We start from the raw sequence: 21,226 nt of genomic DNA on the forward strand, positions 1-21,226 counted from the left end.
AATTCGACGAGCCTATTAAGTAATTCAAATAACCTTTTGTTAGTGGCCTCCTGAAGAACTGCAGACTCAGCTCGCGACACTACACCTGCGACATACGCAGAATCTGTAACCAAATTAAAAGGTTCAGGGAATCTCTGGAATGCCCTGATGACTGTGTCCAACTCAGCAATTTGTGGAGAGACCTCCACAATAGCAACATCTGTCTCCCACTGCTGAGTCTGAGGATCCTTCCAAGTCATTACTGACTTGTGGGATGCTCCAGACGCGTCGGTAAAAACTGTCACGGCATCCAGCGGCTCCCTACTCTGCACCTTTTTCAGAGATAATTTAAACTCCGAATTGAACAATTTGTGGGCCGGCCGATCTACTGCGATGCGACCAGTGTAGCTGTCGAGTGCAAACTGAAGATATTCATTAGTTTGCAGCAGTTCTTCAAAGGTCTTTAATTTAAGTTGGCCTGATTCCAATTTAAGTGGGATATGTATGCATGAAAAATCACAACCTGCAAGATCCCTGATCCTCGATCTTGCTTTGAGGATCAGTTCAGCTACCAACTCCTGTGGCCGTGTCATTCTTTTGGACCGCTGATGGCTCAGGAAGACCCACTCTATGATTAAGAGCTTATCTCCTGAGCCTTGGTCCTTTAAACTTTCATCCCACTGGTAGATCATGCCATGGAGGTGTGGCAACTTTCCCAGTATAATGAATTTGAAGGGCAGGCCCGGATGATAACGGTGGGCCTGCCTGGCCGAAATAGCTTTTTGAATCCTCTCCAAGGCCACCTCTGCCTCTGGGGTGAGAGCCCTAGGGGAACTAAGCCCCTCTCCCCCTCTACACAAATTGAAAAGGGGGGCTAGGTCTTCGGTTGAAATGCCTAGCCAGGGTCTCACCCAATTTAAAGACCCACACAGTTGATGGACATCTGCTAGGGTCTGGACTTTAGTCCGAATAGCCAATTTCTGCGGAACAATGGTCTGCTTTGTGATCTCGAGGCCCAGGTATTTCCAAGGTGGCATCCTCTGAATTTTGTCCTGCTGGAGCTCGAACCCTGCAGCAACCAACGCATTAGTTGTCAGGTCAAGAACATGGGCAAGCAGACTGTGGTCGGGTGCACACACGAGGATGTCATCCATGTAATGGTGAACAATGACAGCATCCCCGAGGGCTGTACGTACAGGTGACAGCAGCGAAGTGACGTACCATTGGCAGATCACAGGGCTGTTCTTCATGCCCTGTGGAATTACTCGCCAATGGTAGCGCTTGGCTGGGGACTCACGGTTGATGGATGGAACCGTGAACACAAAGCGCGGGGCATCATCTGGGTGAAAGGAATTTGGAAAAAACAATCCTTTATATCAATTACTGCCAAATTCCAATTTTGGGGGAGCATTGCTGGGGAGGGCATCCCTGGCTGGAGAGGACCCATGTCAATTATTAAATCATTAATTTGGCGAAGGTCGGTCAGGAGCCGCCACTTATCCTTGTTAGGTTTTTTGATGACAAACACTGGGGAGTTCCAAGGTGACATGGTCTCCACCAGGTTGCCTCTTTGTAGCTGCTCCTGAACGAGCTCGTTGAGCGCCTTCAATTTTTGCTTGTTAAGTGGCCACTGCAAGACCTGTACTGGTTTATCTGATAGCCAATTCAGCTTCCAGGTCTGGCGCTCTTCAGTGGCCACTGCCCAAAAAACCTGGGGAGCCTTTGGTAGGTCAATTCTGGCTCCCCACTGGGCTAAAAGGTCTCTCCCCCAGAGAGGCTCTGTGTAGTCTAAAATGAACGGGCGTATAGAAGCCAATTGCCCGTCGGGCCCCTTAATTTGAACAATGCTCTTTGATTGGTTCGCCAATTGAAGACCCCCGACACCTGAGATCGTACCCGCTGCGCTTTGCAAGCCCCAATGTGACGGCCACTCCCGAGAGGGAATGATCGTCACATCTGCACCCGTGTCCAAAAAACCCCTCACAATCTTTTTGTCCCCGCCTAATGAGAGTTGACATGTCAGGCGGGGTTTCTCCCTGCCCACTAGCTGCGCCCAGGCTACCGTCAGCTGCAATGTCCTCTCTGCAGGATTCTTCCAGTGGTCTTGCTCTGGAACCGGGATAGCCTGGGCAATGATCTGTCCCTTGGGGAGGAAGAGTGGGGGTCAGACACAGTACAGCCCTACTGCGAAACGGTCCCAGTCAGTGGTTACCAAACCCGGGACGATGTGAATGTCTCACGGTGTGTGCTTAGTGTCTCCGACAACAGTCCACCTGCAACGTGCAAGTTTCCTCCAGCAACCCGGGTGTTGAAGGTCCACAGACACCAGCTGGATGTCACTGCTAGGGAGATAAAAGTCCCTAGTTAGCTGCAGCCTGTATGGGGAAACAGAGGACAAGGTGTTAAGCGCAGGTACAGCACCACAGGTAGGCGATGTCAAGTCAGTGAGATATGTCAAATCCGGTAAGGTAAATGTCGGCGGCTCTCTCTCAACTCCTCCCTCCCCGCATGCTGTTGGTTTCCACACATATCAAAATCACAAATACGCAGGTTGCCGCCATGTACCTGACACAAAATACAGCTTTGTATTTGAAAAAAGGAGAGAAAGGAGAGCGATTTAGAAAGATGCATCACCAATTGCCTAAATTGTTTATCATCTTGCAGATCTGCACTTGCTGGGGAGCCTGATTTTACACCAAGGACCTGGGGAACCATTCCCAGCAATTGGGAAAATCCGAGGTCGTCCACGGGCTCATAGATGAGGTCTCCAAATTTACCTCGAAAGTGGGTCCAGCTTTTATAGGCCAAAAAGAGGAAGTACAAATGACTCAATTATATTTTCAGCCCTGAAAGCCCTGCAGCTGATGGCACACTTCACAGTCAGCAGGGGACATGTCAGTTTCTCGGCTGTTTAGGTGGCCTGGAAAGGCCCAGGGTGGCCTTGGACAGTCCGGCGCTTCAAAGGACAAGGAGAGACTTCAAATCTTTTCTCGGTCTCGGTGTTTATTAATTGTTTATCTAAAAGATTTTCTCTCGGCCCAACAGAGGTCTGCACAGCATGTCAGTCATGGGCACACTGAGAGCCCCCAGGGTGGTCACTTATCTTTATACTCAAAATTACGTATACAATATTTATAATTTTTCCCCAATACCTTCTACCCTTATTAACCGGTGCACTTTTAGTAATAACTAATCCCAAAGTGCCAACATCACCACAGAAGATGGAGGCCAAGAAGAAGAAGAAGAACAGGACACGCCCCAATTCCTCCATCTTACTTCTTTAGACTCCCCTGTACAGAAATCCTAAACCCTGTGTTTTACACTCTAATTAACTTATCCCTTCACCATTCACCCAGTGAAATCCTCCCAGTCCTCATACAGGTGTCGTCTCCTGTGTAGGATCAAAGTCCTGCCACCAGACACTTCTGGCAACATTCCAGGACTCCCGAGCCCCCAAGGGTGATCTTGGCAACTCTGCACCTCCATTCTGAGGTGCTGAGATCCCACATCTCCCCCTTCTGTTTGCACCAGGAAGACCTCTTTTGCTATCTGATTCATAGCACGTTTTAAACATGCAAATATGCATGGGACGACAAGTATGAGGACTAGGAGAACTATTAAAACATAGAATCCTACCCTTAAAATTCCTCTCCAAATGGGAGAGATGTCAAAGAATTCTACCATACATTTTGCTTTGGCTGACTAATAGGTAAATTACCCCCATTGCTTATTGCAATGAATGAAAGAACGATGCGCATAAGCATCATGAAACCCATGACTCCGCTTCTGCATGAAATCATTGTTCTGTTTTTCATTCAAGACCCTAGAGGAAAATTCCCCCAAAGTCTTTAGCCTCTTTTTATTTTTCTTCTGAATCGCTCTGTGCAGTCTGAGTCTCGACTTCTGTCCGAGTACTCGTCTCTTTGTTTCTCGGATCCGCGTTTTCGTGTTCTTGCACTCAAAATGGTTTCACGTGTCGTGCCGACACCCACTTCAAACCTCGATCTGTGGAGACACAAGTGAAAGCCTTGCCCCCCACTAGGTGGCGCTGTCACCGGCCTCCCCAGCTCAGATGATGGAATGAGCTCAACTGCTCTTCCTTTTCCGGTCGACTGCCGTGTCGGCGATCTCATTTGAGACCGTGTTGGCTTGGCTTTTAATTCAGCTGAAAATGGAGCTTGAACACCAGAATGTCTCCCTTGAAGGGAAGGGACTGGAACTCCGAGGGTTTTAACCAGAGGCACCAAGTCTGGAGAGGGTGTGGAGCCCCGGGACGTAGAATCCCTAACACAGCCCCTCCTTGCCCGAGACGTCACAGGGGATCGGGCCCTCCCGCGCCCGCGCTCTACTCTCTGTGCATGCGTGCTCTCCGAGCCGCTCCCTGTCTCTCCCGAGCTGACATCACTCTCTCCCCCTCGTTCCACCTCCGAGGTCTCCTCCCCTCGGTCTGTCCCTGACTCTGTCTCCTCCTCTTCTGACGCTGTGTCCATTCCTCCCACCGGTGTGTACAGCCCGTCCCCCACCAGCACCCGGGCCCTCTCCGTGATCCGAGCCGACCTTTGCACCGGGTCTGACGTCACAACCGCGCGCCTCCCGCGTCTCACTACGGTGGCCCTTTGGGGCTCTGCAATTTCCCCCATTTCGCTGTCCATGGTTACCGCCCCCGCGCTGGTATGTGACACCCCCCCCCGGTTCTTGTGAGTTTTGCCCGCCGCGCACGTCTCCGCTACCCTGCCGGCCAGGGCGACTGCCACCCCTGGCGCTGCGCTGACAAAAGCCGCATCGGAACTCGTGTCTCCTATTATCTCTTCACCCGCGCTCCCCGCCTGCACCGCCGCCGCCTGGCCGCCCTGCCCTCCGCAAGAAAGCGCCCACCCCGATCCCTTTTCTCCCCCCTGCACCCCCCCTTCCAATCCTGACTCCCCTGTACTCTCCGGGGTTTCAGGACGCTTTAGGAGTTTCCTGGGGTTTCTGGGTTTTGGGACCGGGGGTTTTAATATTATTTCCTGCTCTCTTTTCTCGAGAGCCCTTTCCCCCTGGCTTCTTGAGGCCAGAGCTAATTTTCTCCCGGAGCTTTGCTCCCCGCCTCCTTCCGAGCGTGCCGCAACTTTTTGTTGCTCTTCCAGTCTTTTCGACTGCACCGAGATGCCTTCCAGCATCAATCTTGCTGGAGAGAGCAGCTTTAACGCTGTCTCGTCTTTTTTTGTTGCTAAAAGATATAAGTGCCTATTGATTTCCTGCCAAAACCCCACTTCGAATAGCAGGCATGTTTCGGCAAGTGGGTAGTTAAGCCTTGCCCACAACAATAACTGTTTTAATTCTTTCTTTGGGATCCCTTCCGTGTATGCTTGAGCCACGCCTTGTAAGGCGGACAAAATTTCCGGTTGTTCCTGGGAGAGTGTGCCCCCCATGTTCTTATTTTTTGACCATCTTACCGAATCTGTCGTCAGAGCTGTCCGAAGGCTCCCGGTCTCTGTCCAGCAGGTCACAGGAGAAGGATCCAGAGGCGCCTTCCGGTTCCGATCCGGGCTGCTCTGCTACGAACTTTCTTCGGCAGAAGCTGAGAGATGGAATTCTCAGGGACTGCTGTTTTTTGCAGACTCTTCTGGCCATTTTTTTTTTCTTCTTTTTCTTTTTTCTTCAGGCTTCTCTCCTCAGGAGCTATCAGTGCTCTCCTGGGAACTCGTCCTAGATCGGAGCTGTCCTCTCGGCTCTTCAGGGCTTATCCCCCCCCCAAAGGGTTGGTGGGGAGTAGCCCACGCAGCGAATGCCACTTGTCGGTTTCTCGGCTGTTTAGGTGGCCTGAAAAGGCCCAGGGTGGCCTTGGACATTCCGGCGCTTCAAAGGACGAGGAGAGACTTCAAATCTTTTCTCGGTCTCGGTGTTTATTAATTGTTTATCTAAAAGATTTTCTCTCGGCCCAACAGAGGTCTGCACAGCATGTCAGCCATGGGCACACTGAGAGCCCCCAGGGCGGTCACTTATCTTTATACTCAAAGTTACGTATACAATATTTATAATTTTTCCCCAATACTGTTTTGCGGAGAAAAGAAGAAACCTCACAACTTTAAAAAAGTTGTAAAGCCCGGTATGTTTATTTACAACGCGCGCCGGACGCAAGTCCCTCAACAAGGCATGCGTGCCTCTGAAGACCTCGGGTCTTCTTTTATCCCCCTTCCAAATGCATATGCATACAGTTTCACAGTAAGTTCATACATATTCATTCCGTGTGACATTTAGCACTAGTTCTTCTTTATCAAAGGAATTTCTAAGTCGGGGGCAAATCGACCTTGTGGTCTTTTCTGTTTTTCTTTCTCTGTCTCCTTGCTGTCTCGGCATGCGAGTTCTTCCTTCAGCTTTGGCCTCACAGACTTTTCACCTCTCTTAGACACTTCACCTAATTCAGAATGGATCTTTACTCTGTCTCATTCCCCCCTTTCCTAGGAAATAAGTAAATTCTTTTACTCAATGAAAACCTTCACAACAGTAAGTGTCTTTTAGTGCTTCACCATGTGCTTTTGACAAAGATGTTAGTACAGCTATTCGTTGTAGCATTCTCTAGTTCTAAATTAACAATATAGTAGATAATCCTAAGCTTACCCCGACTATTAGTAGTAAAACTACAATGGGGTGGCACAACTTATTAAAGATTCCATTTGCAGTTGGTGACCACCCAAAGATCACATCCAATAATCTTAACAAAATTACATATACAGAGATTAGAATGGTTTCTACTAGACAGAATAACATCATTGCTATCAATTTGTACAGCAGCACAAGCAGTTCTCAAGCATACACCCTTTTCCAGTATATACGAGCACAGTTTTATGGTCAGTGACTGGATGAATTTCAAAGTGACAAATACTCTGCTCAGTGTCCAAACACACATCCTGAGCATTAATAGTAAGCACAAAGGCAGTTGCCACATTAGAAACAGGATCATAGGTGAAATTCACCATAGTCCACCAGGACTGAAACTTCCTTTCAAAATCAATTGCATTATCCCACACAACCTTCCGAATTTCAGCTGGAAAATTACCTTCACCCCCTTTCCGTATGATCAGAGCTGCTGTTGCCTGCATCCATAACTGTGCTTGTATACAACTGAAAGCTAAGGACACATTATCTTGAACTGTACCAAGTGCTTCTACTATCAGCTTGTGGTCTTGGTCCCCGGCCGTTTCCCATTTTGACAGAACTTTCGAAATCTGCCACTGGCTAGTTCCTAATGCCAATAGAGATGACTGCAAGGGTTGCTTCAATTTTGTTAGGCTACTTGCTGCAGTGGCCAACCTATTCATCAGTATTTCCGAATCAATTCCATTTAAAACTCCTAATCCTGTCCCTAATATGCCAGTTAGATCCCTTCTTGTTCTGCTCCTGAGGTATGCCTGTTTTTGTAACCATGTTGTCCAGCCCTCAAAGGAAGTTTTTAGGAAGGAGGAGCAGGCTGGTTGGATTTTTGAGATGTTAATTTGCATTATCAACTCCACACGTTTGAGAGACCATTCTGGATTGAATAATAGTTGCTGCTCACCCACATTCCTTACTACATAGGGGCCTACCCCATACACCTCAGGTTCAAGTTTGGGTTGAGTCTGAACTATTTGAGTCTTGGTGTGGGCTGTATAGGATTCTGCTGTGGTAAAAGGTGTAGTATCTATTTTGAATTTAAATGAAAGCCCGATATCTTCCTGTGCCCAAAGGCAAGTTATTTCTACAGGCTGTATTAAGGTGAAATTGCACCAGCAGTCTGATTCATTTGGGCTATCACAGATTTCCTGGTGTTCATGTACACCAGGAGAGGTTGAGACACTAATTTCATTTGGTCTCTCATAAGCTGTCCCATTTATCATCCGGCACCCTACCTTAATTTCTTCTCCTCTGATCCCTTGAAGTGTCCACAGCTTCCGTTCCTGCCATTCCTGCTCCCCATATACCTGATCTCCATGAATTACCACAGTGGATAGGTTTAAATCCTTTATCTCAGAAGGTTTTCCCATGGATCCAGTATACTGATTAAACGCCTGGGACCAAGGCCATTCAGCATTGCTCTGAATAAAGGTACTTTCAAGTTCTAAAACTTCAGTTATGATAACACACAAAACAATTCTACAAACTAAAATATGAGCTACTCCCGACCGCAATATACTCATTTTGCCCGAGTAAGTTTTAGTCTCAGTTCATTGTCTCCTGGCGTCACTCCTCAAGAGGTTTCTGGGCCTTCTTCACCTGAGAGTGATGAATCCAGGCGTTCTGCTCCTTGATTTTGATTGCAGTGAAGGTGGTGAGAAGCACTTGGAATGGTCCTTCCCACTGTGGTTCCAAGGTCTTTTCTGTAAGAGACTTAAAATATACATAATCTCCAGGTTGTATATTATGTACTGGCCCATCTAATTCCCTGCTCCGAGTTCCAGCCACATGTTTCTCAATTTCCTTGAGCTGTTTGTTTAAAGCCACCATGTAGGTGGCTAGTGTTACCTCTCCAATATGGGTGGACACTCCCTTTTGTATTCCATATGGTCTTCCATAGAGTATTTCAAAAGGGCTTAACTTTTCTTTAGCTCGAGGTTTCGTTTGAATTCGCAACAGTGCTATTGGAAGAGCCTGGGGCCAAGGTAGATTAGCTTCCTGCCCCAGTCTTATGATTTGCTGTTTAATCAAATGATTCATCTTCTCCACCTGGCCGCTTGATTGGGGGCGGTATGGGGTGTGGAGTTCCCAGTCTATGCCCAGGTGGCTACTAATCTGTTGTACTATTTTGGAAACGAAATGTGATCCTCTATCTGAGGATATTGTGGCTGGAACTCCGAAGCGTGGCATTATTTCTTGTAATAATACTCTGGTCACCTCTCTAGCTTTGACAGTTCTGGTGGGAACGCTTCTGGCCACCCTGAAAATGTGTCTGTCAATACCAGCAAATATCGATACCCCCCTTTCCTTGTGAGTTCTGAAAAGTCAATTTGCCACTGCTGTCCAGGCCCATGGCCTCTCCCACTCTGACCGAGTTTCGGTCTGGGGGTATTTTTGGGGTTAGTCTGGAGGCAAAGATCACACTGTCGGGTCACCTGAGTAATAGTGGCATATAAATTCCTAGCAACAATTCTTTCAATCAGGTATGTGTATAGGGCATTTATGCCCCAGTGCGTTTTCTGGTGTTCCTCCCTTACTAGTGACCACAATAGATGGGAAGGGATTACCAGTTTCTTTTCAATGGTATACTTTTCAATAGTATAACCCTTCTTGGTTATACGTCCCTTTTTGATCTTCAATTAATTTCCTATCTCTCTTGTTGTATTCTGGCTTACCTTCAAGGGAGATTTGTCCATCTGGAATAAGGACTCCTTCAGTAGCTACCTCACCTTTTGCTGCCTCTTTTGCCTCTCTATCCGCCAGCTCATTTCCTTCTTCCAATTCTGAGCTCAAATTTTGGTGTGCCTTAATATGCATAATTGCTACCTTTTCAGGCAGCTGAACTGCTTCCAGCAGCTGGATTATCTCTTGTGCATGTTTGATGTTCTTTCCTTCTTTCCCTGTGAGGTAAGCAGTCCCCTCTCCTTCCAGATGGCCCCATGTGCATGTACAACTCCAAATGCATACCTCGAGTCTGTGTAGATGTTTATTCTCCTCCCTTTTGCCCTTTCCAAGGCACGGGTCAGGGCAATTATCTCAGCCTTCTGCGCGGAGGTATCTGTTGGTAAGGGTCCAGACTCTATTACCTCTCTGTAGGTGGTCACTGCATACCCATCATGTCGCTTCCCATTGGCAACATAGCTGCTCCCGTCAGCGAACCAGGTCTCTGCATCATCCAGATGGGTATCCTTTAAGTCTGGGTGGCTGGAGTAGGTAGCTTCAATGGTCTCCAGGCAATCATGGTGTACTGCTTCTCCTTGATTTCCACTGAGAAAGGAAGCTGGGTTGACAATATTAGTCACCACGATCTCTACATCATCTTGCTCTACCATGATGGCCTGGTATTTCAGAAACCTCTGTGGTGAAAGCCAGTGGCCACCCTTTACTTCCAGTACTGCGGACACTGTGTGGGACACTAGCACAGTCAATTTTTGTCCCAGAGTAAACTTGCGTGCCTCTTGAATGTTCAGCACAACTGCTGCTACAGCTCTGAGGCAACCTGGCCATCCTTTGGCTGTTGCATCTAGCTGCTTAGAGAGGTAAGCAACTGCCCTCCGGTATGGACCCAAGTCCTGAGCCAGTATTCCCAGGGCAATTCCCTGTTTCTCATGGGAAAATAGAAAGAATGGTTTACTCACATCTGGAAGTCCCAGAGCTGGAGCTGACATGAGAGCATCCTTCAGCTGGTGAAAGGCCCATGTTGCTTCTTTTGTCCACTGGAGATCTCTGCTTCCATCGGCAATCAGAGCATAGAGGGGTCTGACAAGCAGTCCATAATTATAGACCCACAGCCGGCACCATCCTGCCATGCCTAAGAAGGTTCGGAGCTCTTTTATTCTCTGGGGTTTTGGGGTTTGGCATATGGCTTCCTTGCGAGCCTGCCCTAAAGTCCGTTGCCCAGCACTCACCTCGTACCCCAGGTAGATAACTTTCTGTTTTACTATTTGCGCCTTTTTCTTCGATACTCTGTATCCTTGGAGTCCTAGGAAATTCAAAAGGCTTACCGTCCAGGCCACACATGCTTCCCTCGTCCGAGTGGCCACTAGAAGGTCGTCCACATACTGCAAAAGCCTCCCTCCTTCCTGTGGAGCTTCCCAGGACTCCAGATCCTTTGCAAGTTGCTCCCTGAACAAAGTAGGGGAATTTTTCCAGCCTTGGGGTAGTCTGGTCCATGTGAGCTGGGTTTTGCGCCCACTCTTAGGGCTTTCCCATTCGAATGCAAAGATTTTTTGGCTGGCTTCATGGATGGGGAGGCAAAAGAAGGCATCCTTTAAATCTAAAACAGTAAACCAGGTTAGCTCAGGTGTTAGGCAAGTTAATAAAGTGTATGGATTTGCTACCACCGGATACAGATCTTCTGTTATTTTATTGACAGCCCTCAAATCCTGTACTATCCGGTATGACCCATCAGATTTCCGAACAGGTAAGATGGGAGTATTGAAATCAGATTGGCATTCTTTCAGTAATCCTAACCGCAGAAAATTTTCAATTATTGGGCTGATTCCTTCCCTATCCTCTTTCTTTAGGGGGTACTGCTTGATTCTCACTGGTTGCGCCCCCTGCTTGAGTTTGATTACTATGGGGGAGGCATTTTTCGCCCTCCCTGGCACATCAGAGGCCCACACCCCAGGAAATACCTGACCTAATATTTCTTCATCAGTTTCTTCCTTAATGCCAATAGCTGTCAGAGTTAAACTTAATACCTCTATGTACTTTTGATCATTCACCTCCAGAGTAATTTCCCCATTTTTGAATGTAATGGTTGCTTGTAATTGTTCCAATAAATCTCTCCCTAAAAGTGCTTAATTCACCAAATTAGGCATGTACAAGAATTTATGAATACTCTATTGTTTTCTCAATTTATACTTCAAAGGTTTACAAAAATATGCCCTTTCAGACTGGCTAGTTGCTCTTTGCACTACAACATAATCATTTTCTACTGGTACTAAAGCTTTATTTAAGACTGAATATGTAGCTCTTGTGTCAACTAAAAATCCTACTCTTTTCTTCTCTTAGCTTCATTGTTATGGATCTGCTGGGGTAGAATCCCCCGGTCCTCTTCAGTTGTTTTGTACGTGTGCAGCTATCTGTTGGTCACTCCTTCTTCGTTCTGGGCATTGGCTTTTCTAGTGACTAATTCTTTTGCAGATTGCACACTGGTTCTTGCTTAGCTGAGGTGGTCTTTGTCTTGGCGGTCTCTGGTTGTATTTCTTCTGCTTTTCTTCCTGTACTACTGCCACTAACTTTTTCATTCTTTGTTTTTATCTTTCTTCTTGGTTACTAAATACTCTCTAGGCTTCTTCTAACAAGGCTTCAAGATTCTTCTCATCTGGTCTCTGAATTTTCTGAAGTTTATGCCTGATATCTCTAGCAGACTGCTTTAAAAATGAATTAACTAGTTGATTTGTCCCTATCTCAGACTCCAGATCTAATGATGTATGACGACGCATAGTATTCCTTAAACGCTCTAGAAATTCAGATGGAGTCTCAGAAGGCCCCTGCTTAAGGGAATATAAGGCAGACCAGTTTATGGTTTTTGGAATAGCTCTTTCTACTCCTGTTGCTATCTACTCTTGATACTCTGCTAATTTCTTTACCTCTGCCGACACATTAGGATCCCATTCTGGGTCTTGGAGGGGGAAATGTTCTTTTACATCCAGCTGTGTGGCCTTACAGTAATCTTCTGCCCAATTCTCTGCTGTCTTTAGGATCAGCTGTTTCTCTGTTTCAGTGAAAGCATCTAGTAGTAGCTGGATGTCAGCCCAGTCTGGATTGTGTTGTTTGATAACATATCATAGGCATTTGGCAGTGAGTATCAGGTCAACACAATAATTCTTCGCAATCTTTTCTCATGTTTCTAAATCAAGGGTGGTAAATGGCACTTTAATCATTAATTTGGCTCCTTCTGGTCCCACTGCCTGTCGCAGAGGAGCCTGTAGCACTACTTGCCTCCTAGTTCTAGATGCAACTGGACTCCCACGGATGGGGTGGGTTCTAGTAGATGTGCATTCTCTACTTGAGTCCTCCTCCTTTTTGGGGAAGTACTCTTCCTCTTCATCTTCAGTTTCAGCTTCAACTTCTCTAACCTCCCCCCCTCGGGGAGGAGGTGGAGGAGCTTTCACTCACTCAAATGTGTCTCGTTCTTGCTCCTCAGAACGATAGGCCTTATCTGATCTCATACATCGTTGTCCTATACTGCATGCTGAACAACAGCGTTTGATTTGCATTCTCTTTGCCTTGTTATCTTTTTCAAGGGCTAAGACCAGTAGGTCTGAGGGTGATTTAATCTCACAGTCTTTTTGCTACTCTTGGTGATTTCCTAAAACAAAAAACTTATCAGCATACGAGACCTCATCTCATTAACTTTCTCGTCTTAAAAACAACATTAACTGCAGTAAAGTATTATAGTCTAGGGTTCCAGTGGGTGGCCACTTTGCTCTGTCTTCTAACTTGTATAAGGGTTATTAGTGTGTGCAATACTGGATTAGATTTTTTTTATTCTCAGAGCTCCCCCGGCTAGTGACTTCTTTCTAGTGGGCTAAGATGCACCCTAAGGGGTTGGCCTGTGGAACTTCTTTGCTCTGGTTAGTTCTCATTATTTCCTTCTTGCCCTATCTCGCTTCCACCCAAACCTCTTTTCAGAGGACTTCACAGTAGCTTCTCAATCTTCCTCCCACACACTCCAAGTGGCAGGTATCAGATGCGATTTCCCACACACAAGTTTTAAAATCTTAGACTCTGAATCAGCTTGATCAGAAACTTCTAATCTACACTTGGGGCACGTGCTCTGTCGTTTGTTAGAACAGCAATACCAGTGTTTCTCACAAACTATACACTGTAATAATACTTGTGCAGCGTGCCAGCCCCTTGATGTACCAAAGGCTACCCGAAATTTTTTGCAAAGGCAAGCTATTCTATTTATTACAGGGAGCTCTAAATCTTTTACGGCAAGTTGTTCTCAGTCTAGACTTACAAGAGTGTTAGCTGAAGTCTGGTAGAGTTTTTTTAAATGAATTTGCTCGTCTCCCCTATCTATCCAATAATCTACCGGATTCACAAACTCTCAGGGGTCGAGTCTAAACCACTGAGGCAGAGGAACCCCTCGGGTTCGTCTAGCCACAGTGAAAGTATGCACAACTTACACTACAATTTACTACTTTTACTCAATAAACGTCTTCACCTACGCTTTTCTACAGTTTACTCTGTTTTCTCTGTCGGGCGCTCCCCGCCCCCAAAGCCTGCCTTGGCCGGTGTTTACTCAGCTTCTTCAGCGGCGGGTAGGACTTCCCCCCCCTGTGAAGTAGAGCACTATGGATCTACTCTCTTTTATACAACATACACTTTATACACTTGCACAATTACAAATACAGCGTGCCGATCACTCAATGCAACATACAGCAACACAGTGTCCGGACACCACTCACACACACACAAACAAAGAAAACACACACGGGTTCAGCTCTGCCCTATCAGAACAATGAACCCCAATACACGCATACACGGGTTCACCCAGCTCACCCCCAGAGCTGCTGGCGGTTCTGCTCTATCAGAACGATGAACCCCGTCTCTAATACAGCTGCTCTATCAGCTGAACCCAGACGTCTCTGGGTGGTTTACTCCTTTGCTCTCCTTCCTCTCCCCTGGGGGCCCCTCAGTACATACCGTATCTTCCTCCGCAGGCCAGCAGGTCCTTGTCTGTCCCAGCAGGAGGCAAGTCAAGAGGAGCAGAGCCTCCTTCAGGAAAATATTAAGGCATGCCTAGGAGTCCGTCGGCCCCCCCCCGCCCCTGCGAGGACAGAGATGGAGACGGAAAGTGTCTCCTTCTCCTGGCTGGCTCACCAAGAATGTTTTGTGGAGAAAAGAAGAAACCTCACAACTTTGTAAAAGTTGTAAAGCCCGGTATGCTTTTATTACGATGCGCGCTGGACACAAGCCCCCATAAAGGCAAGCGTACCTCTGAAGACCTCGGGTCTTCTTTTATCTCCCTTCTAAATGCATATGCATGCAGTTTCAAAATAAGTTCATACATATTCATTCTGCGTGACATTTAGCACCAGTTCTTCTTTATCAAAAAAATTTCTAAGTCTAAAACAGATTAACTTTGTAGTCATTTCTGTTTTTCTTTCTCTATCTCTTTATTGTCTCTAAAATGCAGCTTTTCTTTCAACTTTAGCCCCACAGACCCCTCATCTCTTCCAAACACTTCACCTAATTCAAAATAAATTCCTACTCCGTCTCAATCTCACACCTTTGCTCTGGCTCAGTGCAGAATTGCAGGGTTGCAGGCGCTTCCTCCCAGAGCTGCGTGAGGCGCTGGCTCCTGCAGATAGGCCCCGTCAAGCTGTCCCTGCCTCACGCTGGCCTCGCTTCCCCTGGCACAAGTGCCAGGCCTGAAGGAGCTGCCCTGTGCTCCAGCCTGCCGAGCAGCCCGGCTCCCTGCCCCGGTGCCCAGAGTGCTGCACACACTGCTGGCCTTTGCCAGGAGTTCCAGGGCAGCCGCAGAAGAGGAGGAATCCTCAGCCAGCCCAGCGGCCCGCAGCTGCCCTTGGCCTTTCTCTGCTCCTGGGCACACTCCAGACGGCCATGGCCTCCAGGGTGGGCTGTGCCCAGCATGGCTGCGCTTCCCCTCGGCAGCAGCCAGCTGCCACCTGGGCTCTGAGAGCGGAGGATTCGCCCGCTCCCAGCAAGAGGCACCCAGGGCCCAGCTGCTGCCTCTTGCAGCTCCAAGGGCCTCCTTCCAGCCTGCCTCTGCCGGGGCTCAGCCTGCTCCGGCCTCTGCCGGAGCTCTGCTGGGGCTCCAGCCCGGGCAAGGCCGGGCCCGCTCTCACCTCACAGGCGCTGACAGCTCTGCCCCACAGGAGACCTTCCCAAGCACCCTCTCTGATCTTTCTGCTTTCTCACTTGAGCAAGGCTTTCCTCCAGCCAAAGAGATTATTGCATGTAGGGATCCAAATCCAAGTGGCAGGAGCCCAAATGCTCTCCAGTCACGGCTGAAGGCCTGCATCTGCACAGGGTGTTTGGGCTGCCTCATTCTTCTTTTGGTTTTGCTTTCAAATGCCATTGCCCTTTCTGCCTCAAATAGAAGTACCAAAGCTGGCCAAAAACAGACCAGTGGGCCATATTCCAAAGGCAGTGTGGTCTGGAGAGGATGAATGAAGAACATCTTTCCCCACTTTCACACCATGCCAAAGACACTGTGTCACTTTCCACCTTTAAGAAACAACAGACAATTCAGAAGGAATTTTTGAGCTTATTCGCAGAGTGAGAAGGAAGGGAATCTTCAAGGTGAGGTGTGGTTTCAGAAACTTTATTCATTTCCAATCCTACTCTGCAGTCCTATTAGACAATCCTACTCTAACCCTAACCCTAAACCTATCCCGAATCCTAATCCTAATCCTAATCCTAATCCTAATCCTAATCCTAATCCTAATCCTAATCCTAATCCTAATCCTAATCCTAGTCCTAACCTACAATCCTACTATCAACTGGTTGAGGAATAAATGGTCCTGATGTGATTGTCATGTTCTTGTCTCCCTCCTCTTCTTCCCTGAAACAATCAGTGGCACCAGGCTGGACGCAGGCTCAGCAAATGTTACAAATGGATGCTGCCCAAAGGGAAAAAAAAACAAATCAACAAAAAACAATGGACCATGACTTTCCAAGCTCAGTGCTTCACAGGATTCCTCTGGCTCCTAGAAGGATACAGGAAGAGGAACAATGGGACCATCTACACCTCCAACTTTATGTGCAGGACTTTGCCATCACAGGCAAACCTGGCCCAGAATCCCACTCATCCATTTATCCAGGTGTCTTCATCTTGCTGAGATTTTTGCCTTGCCAGTACTCTAGAAATGGTGCTTTCTGTCCTTGGAGTTTCAACTTTTCAGGAAACTCCAAAGCCTCACACTGGTCCCTCTCTTTGAAAGACAGGCACTGTGCTGATTTCCACAGGGAGACAGAGCAGTGTCTACCGTTCCATGCCCTGCCCCTCGTGTGCTGGATGGCTCCTTCCTTCCCAGCAGGGCCAGCCCAGTGGCACTGGGCCCTGCAGTTCCCTCTCTGCCACACAACCTGGCAGTAACCCTGGCACAGTTCCCGTCTGCTTGAGCATGCCAGGCAGCAGATGGGGCTGGGACAAGTCCCTCCCAGCTGTCCCTGTTTGCATGGCAGAAACCTCTGAGGGTGGGCTGGGGGGCACCAACCAGGGCCCCTCAGAGCCTCACAGTGAGCCCCCCACAGCCCCTCCTGCCCACAGCCAAACCTAGGCTGGGACTGGCTTCCTTGGGTTTCTCCACCACCATTTCATGTCTCTGAACCCTGCATTGCTCTACTTCAATTCTTTTGCCATTAGATAAAACTGAACACCCCACCAAATTACAAAAGAGGGTGACAGAAACAGCCAGAGGACCTCTGTGACTCAGGAAATGCAGAGGGAGCTGGAGTTATTCAGTTTTGTGAAGAACAGGCCCCAGGGAGACGTTATTGCCACTTTCCAAGACTTCAGAGTGGCTTTGAAGAAAGTGGGCAACACCTTTTTTAACAGGGCCAGATACAATAGGATGGGGGTGAATATTTTTAAACACAAATAGGATCTAATCAGAACTTGTTTACTCCGAGCATGGTGTGACCCTGGCACAGCTTGCCCCAAGAGCTTGTAGGTGCCCCATCCCTGCAACCATTCCAGCTCTGGTGGCAAAGGGCTCTGAGAAACTTGATGTCTTTAAATAGGTCCCTGCTCATTGCAGGACACTTGCACCAGAGGACCTTTACAGGACCCTGCCAGCCCAGCCCAGTCTAGGATTCCTCACCATTTTCATTTGAAGAGCAGCAAGAGTGGAGGTGAGGAGGAAGGGGGCTCATCTGATGCCTTGGGCTTGAGTGGAGGAGGAGCCCATCCCTCAGAGCCTATTTCACCTGCAGCCCCTTCACATTTTACCTGCAGGAGCTCCTTGGCAGACCAGCGCCGCGCCTCGTCTCTCTGCAGGCAGCAGCTCAGGAAGTCACGCAGGCAGGATGAAAATAGGTTGGGCTGCTTCAGCTTTTGTCTTCCTCCTGTGGCTATCAGGAGTTGGGGCTGGGGAAAAAGGAGACACCAGGCTCCACCTGCTTCTTTCCCATCTGTCACTGCTTTCCCAGATCCCATTGATTAAGCTCCACTCTGCAGTGGCAGTTTCTGCCCTGGCAGAGACCCAGAGATGACTTTTCTTTACCAACCAAAACCCCAAACCCTGATGCAACCACAGACTCTCCAACATCCCACAGATCTTGCCTTGGCAGCTGATTTCATATACTGACCTAGTTAGTGGGAACTACATCAGCACAATCACATTTCCTTCCCTGAGGATTCATACCAACTTGAGAGGCTTTTTGGAAGAAGGACTTTGCTATACTAACTCTACTCTATCCAAGGGTTAGTATATGAAAAGTATTTCTGCAGTGCTTCTTGGTCCCTTAAGCACAGCTGCCATAAAACAAAATGAATCAAGTTTTTTGCTTTGTTCTTGAAAACAATGGGAATTGGAAGGAAAGAAAGGAAATCCACCAGGTATTCCTCAGGTAAGGAAACAAACATTGGGAATCTCATCTTCAACATAGACACATTAAGATGCATGCACAAATGTACTGGCATGAAAACACCTGCTTGGACATACAGGAGCCACCTGCAGCTCTGTCTCTCAGCAGTCTGAAAATTTCTGCTTTCCTTACATGGAAAAGAAAAACCTTTCATGGTCAAATCAGAAGGAGAGGTTCCATTCCTACGGTCACCCTCTGCTCAATTGGCTACTCAAGTCAATGCATGAATGCTAGGCCCATCCCAGAAAGTGCCAGGAAACAAATGGGAGGTTTTGGCAGGCTCTCCACATCACCAGGCTCTGGCTTGGTGATGTGCAGAATGTGGCTTGGGCTGGGAGAGAAACATGGTCACTGAGTGTTTCAGCATCACTGCACAAGAAGCAGAAGAGACTCTGTGGCCTTTACACCCTCATGGCCAGGTTTCAGGCATGTTTCCCAGTGAGAAGAAACTGCACAGGGAGTTAAGTTCCTCCCTAAAAACCAGTGCCTTAGCAACTTTCTTGTGTTTGGGCTTCTTTTCTTCATTTCTGGAAATGTAACACCACTTCTGAGAGGCTTGCCTTGTGGTTTGAGGGGCATCTTCGCAGCCAGATAAGTGGGAACAACTTGAAACCCAAAGCAAATGTTGCCTGAGAAGAGCTGGGAAGTGTTTGCCTGTGGTGAGGCTTGAGCTGTCTGGCAATCCCCTTCCATGATGTGCAGAAACATCCAGCTGCTCCCCAGAACTTCTTCCCTCTGGGCACGCAGGCCTCTGGAAACACCTGAGGATTCCAGCCTTTCTCCTGCTCAAGAGCATCTAACCTAAGCTGAGCTCCAGTGTCTTCAGCAAGGCCAAGGATGCTCACTTCCATGCAGCTGACAGTGTCCATGGAGCTCAGCAGGTCTTTCTGATACTCCTCAGGCCAAGGAATTACAGTGTAGATTGGCAAGACATCGACTGATCATTATCCAGTGTGGTTCATGTGGAACCAAGCTCTAACACGCTGACAAGTCAGAGGGAGAGAGCTCATTCTGCTTTTGCAAGATGGTATTTAGAAACATAAGACACTGACTTGGAACTATTCAAACCTCAACTTGCAGACTCCATCTCAAATAGACAAAAATAACAATGGCAAGAGGCCTTGGAGTCTCCATAAAAATGCCCACCACTGTCATGATAACTCTGTGCTCTTGGCACTGAAATAGATGGTGACCAAAGAGACTTTGCTATTATCCTCTTTAACCCAAAGGAGAATTTCAAAGCCGGAAATGGCAATGCACTCCCCTTGTGTACAAATAATTGATGCGGCTTTCTGTCCTTTTCCCACATCACCAGAGGTGACAAAGAGGGTTTTATCCTGACTCTCAGCTGAGCTCAGCCACTGGCCATGGTGAGGAGCTGGAGCCCTCCCTGTCATTAGAACTGTGCAGGCCAGGGATGGCCCTGCTCCTGAGGTAAAGAAACACAGCACCGGTGTCAACTGCCCACGTTGGATCCCTGCCCAGGCACCTGCCTGCGAGCTCATCAACTTGTTAAAGTACCAAGAAACAGCCAAGGGTTTGGCAAACAATTCTAACTGCAGTCGGAGATAAACACATCCTACACTTATCCAGGCCACCCACACACATGACTGAACAATGTACAGATGACTTGAAAGCCTGAAAGTTTCAACGACCACAGGATTTGGAAAAGATGCTACAGAATGGAAGAGAAGAGCTGCGTTTAAAAAATGAAAAAGCAAGCAGAACAGCTTGGGCATTGCTTTGGTAGTAAGTTTTTTTCTCTTTTCCTTTTTTGTTTACTTTTCTTTTTCCTTTTTTCCTATGTTTTCTATGAAATTTAAACTGGAAAGGTCTAACCTCTATTTCTCTAGATATTTATCACATGTCTACCCTGTCCACTGAAAAATTCTTGTCCTTCAGAAACAGAGTTCCAACATTGTTCAAAAAACAAGTGGGAAATGTCAGGCATGGCTGGAGGCCAAAATGACAGGTTTCTGAACTGGTTAGGTTTCTGAACTGCCACTTCCCTTTCTGATACAACCAAAGCTACAGCAGATGCTGATGTGTTGCAGGGGCATTTTTAGAAGGGGACCTTGGTGGAAGTGGTGCCAGCAGATGGCAATGGGATTTTGTCCAATGGCACACAGAACACGGGACAGGTGAGAAAGACAGTGGGATCAGTGAGTATTTGCACCTTACCAAGACAGGCGTTGCATTCCAGGAAGGAACTTCTCGTTCCACCATTTCGATGCCCACGATTCCCAAAGACCATATGTCCACTTTGGGGCCACATGGTTGACCTGTCACCACTTCAGGCGCCAGCCACCCAGCAGCGCCGGCCACGGAGCTCTGTCTGTCCTGCTCAGGGCTGAGCTGAGCAAAGAGGCCAAAGTCAGCTGTGGAGAAAACAACAAACCATGAAAGCCAGCTCCAGTTAGGAAACCAAGCAAAAGAATTCCCCACTCTCAGGCTAAGAATGTGCTGTTGGATCTCCTGGAGGACTGTTCATGCTCGATTTCCTTGGGGCTTTAGCCAAGGGAGTATGGAATTGGCCACTTCCAAAAAATCCCAGGTTTCTTAACGCTTCTCACAGCAGTGGACTTCATTCCCCTGAAGCTTTAGATTGTAGATCCCTCTGTCTAGAAGGGACACACACAGAGCAAGGCCACTCTTGACTGCTTGTGGTTCCTTATACCTCTGTGCACATTCCAACTGTACCCTCAGCTTGCAGTTGGGGTCCCTGCACTGCCACCAGCACCATTTCTGGGGAGCTGGCAGTCACTCCAAGCAGCCCCACACCCACATCCCTGGAACGCTGCACCTGACCAAGAATATACTGACCCAGCTTGACAGAACCGTCAGTTCTGAGAAGGATGTTGCTGCTCTTCACATCTTGGTGGATGACGTGGTTTGAATGAAGAAAATCCAGTCCTTGCAGGCACTGAGAGAGAAAACAGAAAGAGGAGGGCAAAAATGAGTGATGCGATTTCATCACAAAAGAAAGGAAGCAAAGAATCTAAAAGATTCCCTCTCCAGGGGAATGGGAAGTAATGGCAGA

General features: G+C 47.8%; 1 protein-coding gene across 1 annotated transcript; it reads right to left on the minus strand.

Annotated features, from left to right (window-relative positions):
• Positions 1 to 6,672: 6,672 nt before the first annotated feature.
• LOC134434776 (uncharacterized) lies at positions 6,673 to 20,524 on the minus strand. The gene is made up of 2 exons (XM_063183388.1): positions 20,368 to 20,524; positions 6,673 to 8,325 (listed from the first exon to the last, which is right to left on the minus strand). Exon 2 carries the CDS (start codon positions 8,133 to 8,135, stop codon positions 6,738 to 6,740), a length of 1,398 nt encoding a protein of 465 aa, XP_063039458.1. The 5' UTR covers positions 8,136 to 8,325; positions 20,368 to 20,524; the 3' UTR covers positions 6,673 to 6,737.
• Positions 20,525 to 21,226: the final 702 nt, after the last annotated feature.

Source organism: Melospiza melodia, unplaced genomic scaffold (genome assembly GCF_035770615.1).
Source record: "Melospiza melodia melodia isolate bMelMel2 unplaced genomic scaffold, bMelMel2.pri scaffold_47, whole genome shotgun sequence".
Taxonomy (NCBI): Eukaryota; Metazoa; Chordata; class Aves; order Passeriformes; family Passerellidae; genus Melospiza; species Melospiza melodia.

Coding starts and splice junctions, on each gene's coding strand:
- LOC134434776 (XM_063183388.1), bottom strand. CDS start 8,135: ATGAGTATATTGCGGTCGGGAGTAGCTCATATTTTAGTTTGTAGAATT.